This window comes from Saccostrea cucullata, unplaced genomic scaffold (genome assembly GCF_032062105.1).
Source record: "Saccostrea cucullata isolate Sc308-1 unplaced genomic scaffold, CSIRO_AGI_Scuc_v1 ctg23205, whole genome shotgun sequence".
Classification (NCBI taxonomy): Eukaryota; Metazoa; Mollusca; class Bivalvia; order Ostreida; family Ostreidae; genus Saccostrea; species Saccostrea cuccullata.
The window spans coordinates 1-5,115 of NW_026932189.1; the positions used below are offsets into that span (position 1 = coordinate 1).

Below are 5,115 nucleotides of genomic sequence, written 5' to 3' on the forward strand. Positions count from 1 at the left end.
TACATCATGTACACGTAAATATTTTTCTATCTAATCAGACAGCAGTATTTTTACGCGCCCCAAAACATATTTCAAAGGAACAAAAGGAGAACACGTCCTTTTGTTTTTTCTTCGAAAAAAATATTTTTTTGACAAAAATATTTAGACGTAAGATGACAGGTTTGGAAGAATAAGGTATTCCCCACATATTTACCGTGAACAAACTTGACATTTTCATCTTGAAAATGAAAATATTAAATACATGCGTGTATCAATGCGATAGTTTACGGAGGAATAGATCAGACCGTCAAGTTATTATCAACTATAATTTTTATACATTTTCATAAGATATACTATTTGTCACTTGTCAGTAACAATAATTTGCATAGCTGTCCGATTTTCAGCGATATCGCGTAGTTTTCATGGGTATAGTTCTATTGTATACATGTGTTCATTGTGTAGACTAAACGTAGTTATAAAATATCACGGGTTTCACGTGCACTGAATACAGTCATGTTATAAACACTTTAAATGTACATTCACTGTAAGGAAACGCGTAAAACGTCGAGAAAAGCAATGTAGATTAATGCTCTTTCACCATAACTTACCATGCATACCAGAAACTGGACGATTTTGTAATAAATACTCAGGAAATAATTAAAATATTAAAAACATTCCCATCTGAAAACATTTTCATACCAGGCTCTAATAACTGAAAATCTGCTGCATTTATGTCAATTTTTTAACACAAGATAAACTTTTGGGATAGCTACCTGGTATTGACATATTTTAAATCCCACTTAGAATTTTTTCCAACCTTTCAAGTTGTGTTTTTTCACGATAGTATTGTCATTTATGCTGTTTCATTTCTAAATATGCATAAAGTTTACAAAAAGATTGTTCTAAAAGAATCTTTTGAGCAGAAAAGTTTAAAACCCACGTGATTTATTTATTTTCTGATGGTTTGTCTAAACGTGATGGTTTATCAGAAGCTTCGAGGATTAGCACCTTGTTTATTCTGTGTATTTATAGCAATTCACGATTATCGTTCTTGACTTCCATCTTTGAAAATCGTCCAGACCTGTTAAAAACTTATGATATTATTCACGATGGGTTTAATTTCGCGGAAAAATGATAAATCGCGAACATATAGTAAAAATTAAAACCATCGTAAATATTTGCCAATTTACAGTATATATATATATATATATATATATATATATATATATATATATATTGTTTTATCTTATGGGAGGAGGATGTCGATAAACTAACGGAGTTTTATGATCTACTTAACCAAATGAATTCGGATATCAAATTCACGATGGAAACCGATGATTTGCAAATGCCATTCCTCGATGTTCTTGTAACAAAGGATAATACCAGCTTAAATACGGATATTTACTATAAACCAACCGACACACACCAATATCTGCATTTTGGATCAAGCCATCCCCATCACACTAAAACAGCTATACCATATAACCTCGCAAGAAGAATATGCACCATTGTGAGTAATACCAATATCAGGGATATTCGACTGGAGGAATTAAAATTGTATTTATTAAACCAAAAATATCCAGAACAACTTGTAGATAATGGTATAAAGAAAGCCAAGGAGTGCGATAGAAGTCAGTTACTTTTAAACATACCACGTGCGAATGACGTTGAAATAATTCCATTTGTGCACACGCATAACCCGAGAAATCAAAACGTGAGTTCAATTATTCATGAATTGAACAAGGTACTTAGAGAGGACGAACAAACAAAAAACGTATACAAGAATTGTCGTTTTATCAACAGTAAACGCCAACCGAAAAACCTAAAGAGAATACTTTGTTCTTCCAAATTCAACACCATACTTATACAGTCTCTAAGTGTAAGAACCCTCGATGCGGTACATGTGAATACATTACAGAAGGGACCAGCTATAATTTCAATGGACGTGAATTTAGAGTTAAAGAAAACATGTCATGCGATACAAAAAATGTCATTTATGTCATCACATGTCCTGGATGCAAAGAATATTATATTGGTGAAACCGGCAACACTCTCCGTGCCCGTGTACGTGTACATAAGCAACACATTAGTACACCCGAATACAGACAAATTCAATTAAGTTCGCACCTGGAAGTGTGTGGTAAAAAACAATTCAAAATTTTCCCTTTCTATAAACTCAGTTGTGCCACTGATATCCAGAGACGGGAAAAAGAAAAACATTTTATTAGTATTTTTCAGCCAAAACTTAATAGTGTTTTATAAATTACTTATGATTTCCCCGTACTTTTGTCATATTGTATCTATGACGTCATAATAGACATTTAACGTTCCGCTTAACATGACGTCATAATCACTGTTACTATGATACTATTGTAAGCTTCTGAAGATTGAAAAATGAAAGCGCTAAAGCTTAACTGAGGATTTTTGTGTTTTCTTTTTTACCTTTTTTTAAATATTGTTATCCGATTACTGAGACATTATTTAAATTTTGGATATATATATATATAGTACCTTTTCCAGGGATCCTCCTGATAAATCCGTCCCACTTCCCCACAAGAATCAGGGAATCTCCCTCTTCAGTTTTGATTACAATAGCTCTTTAGCCAGAACCTGGGTCCAACCAAATGTTTTCCGGCCCTACCTGCTTGATATATCAATTAAAGAAAATTCCGATATCTCTGAATTAATGTTCAATATACAGTTTAACGATAATAATGATATAAAAATGTACGTCTGTGTGGCATACTTTAAAAGAAGTAGAAGTCATAGAAATATTTAACAAATAAATAACAAGTGTATAAACTTCACAGGATTTGATCACGTGACCGACCCACTTCAATTCCCATTGAAGTTTATAAACTTGTTATTTATTACTTATATATACATTTGAGACAGACACTTGAATATTTTCTAATATAAATTATTGCACTAACCGTCCGTCGTAGATTTTGAAAAATGACGCAAGGTGTAAATCGGCTTGAATGGCGGTTACGCTTGAATTCATTAGACGTGGGATTTTATTTCTAAGGTACTATTTTGTGAAAGGCTACTTGTGATCAGTAATAGTGAACAGATTGTTGTATGGGAATATTTCTATTCGTGAAAATTGATAATCAATGCTGAAAAGACACAAGAAAGAAGTCCGGAGATCGATGATGAAAAGTTGGAGGAATTTCGGTTGCCATAAAGGGATGGGTGATCCGATGGATGGAAACACTTGACCGTGTCCGTTTATTTGCAATCAAGATCAAAAACTTCTACGATTTCAATAACTAAATGCATATTTATAATATAAACAAATCACGGGGACACTAGCGAAAGCTTACATTGAACTATGACAGCGCCGAGGTGTTTGTCAGCTGTTCATGGCGTGATTGCAATGCTTTGATATTTTCCAACAGATTTAAACATTTATCGTGAGTAGAATTTGATGAAAAAATTATAGTTTATTGTGAAGATTTAACTAAAAGTGTAAAAATAAGGATAAACGTTAGAGACTGTACAGTTGAAAAAAAGTGACATAAAACTTGTAATCAAAAGCTAGTTTCTATCGGTATATTCTCCATTGTACACAGGTTAAATCGATAGCCAAAAAACTGTATAGAATACTTGTTAACGTTTTAAAATAATTATTATTCTACTTGCATATTTTGTTCATTTTTATACATGAAAAGCAAGTAGAGCAAGTCATTTTATATTAATGCACCGGTAGATATTATTGCGCCGTGTGATTAGGTCCCGTATTGACCTCTGACCTCAGACAAACTTCATATAGAATTAAAGATATTTGTTCTCCGTATGTTTACATAATAGAGAGATACCACAAATGTCTATTTGTTTTTAAAATACAAATTGAAAAAGTTTGACTCGTTTCATCTTCATAATAAGATTTCTAAATTAATGTAATATACCTGTGTTTCCAATGGTAGTTGATCAGAACCTATAACATGCGCAACTGCAGCCATTTTGTCATGATAGAACACATGAACAACTGACGTCATAACGCTTACACTGTGTATTAAACGACAAGTAAACATAATGTTTCCATTCGGGTCTCGTAGCCTATAAAAGTACAAAACTACAATTTAAATCAAGTTAAGTACATATATTCAAAATTGCAATTAAAAGTAAAAATATAAAAGATAAAATAGACTCCATTACGAGTGCATGTCAGTACCCGAATATCCTCAAATCTCAATACAAAAATAATAAAAAACAATGTATAAACATATGAGTACATTACCTGTGAGAAGCCACCTGACATTTATTTTCTTTGTCAGACTTTGGCAAAGGAACAGGACCCCAAAGTTGTTCTACATTCGTTGGCATATTTGCCTCTTCGTAGATTCCTGGCTCCAAAGAAAGTACAATGTCATCTAAAACGGGTCGTAAGAAAGACCCTCTGACCAAACATTTTGCTTGTTGGAGCAATGGGCTTTTAGTCGTATGCATGCCATTCTACAGAAAAATGAGAACTACATGTAATTGCAACAGTTTATATTTTATGCAGATTTGTAGATAAGCTATTCATTTGGTAACTCATATATAACAAGAGGCCAAAGAGACACATCGCTCACATGAGCAACTGACTAGGTAAAAGCCAAAATCAGTTCAGTATTGAAGGGTTTAGGATTATTGAATTCAAAGGCAGGGAAGGGGGGTGGTTGAACAAACTTAAATCTACACTTCCTAAGTGAAAAATATGGAGATTATGTACAGTAATCAAGATCAAAAGTCCATAAAACAATACAAAACAGGAGCAGAGCAAGACGGATCTCCAAAACATTGAAGGTGGGATCAGGTGCAAGGAGGAGTGTGCATCCCCTGACAAACCCGGGTTTCATCCGCCAAAGCCCCCCGTCACGACCGGGAAACAACGGGAAAAGCCGTTGTCAATTCAGTGCTCAAACAATGGACCATCAATTAGTACGAAAAACATACTAATGTCATCACCTGACTCAATGACAAATTGTATCTGCTGACAAGGTCATTGTATCGACCATAGAATTTACGAAATGATGACTTTAAACGAGACTGCTGATATTCTTGATTCATCAACTTGTTTGTCAATAATCTGATTCGCTTTTAAAAATTTTTTATACGTAGAGTATATCTAATGACTTGCGTATGAATCAG

At 33.5% G+C, this 5,115-nt stretch overlaps 1 protein-coding gene across 1 annotated transcript; it reads right to left on the minus strand.

The window, feature by feature from the left end:
* Positions 1-2,578: 2,578 nt before the first annotated feature.
* On the minus strand, positions 2,579-4,570 carry LOC134234626 (uncharacterized). The gene is made up of 3 exons (XM_062716701.1): positions 4,223-4,570; positions 3,891-4,041; positions 2,579-2,620 (listed from the first exon to the last, which is right to left on the minus strand). The coding sequence occupies exons 1-3, from the start codon at positions 4,429-4,431 to the stop codon at positions 2,579-2,581; spliced, it is 402 nt and encodes a 133-aa protein (XP_062572685.1). The 5' UTR covers positions 4,432-4,570.
* Between the last annotated feature and the right edge of the window lie 545 nt (positions 4,571-5,115).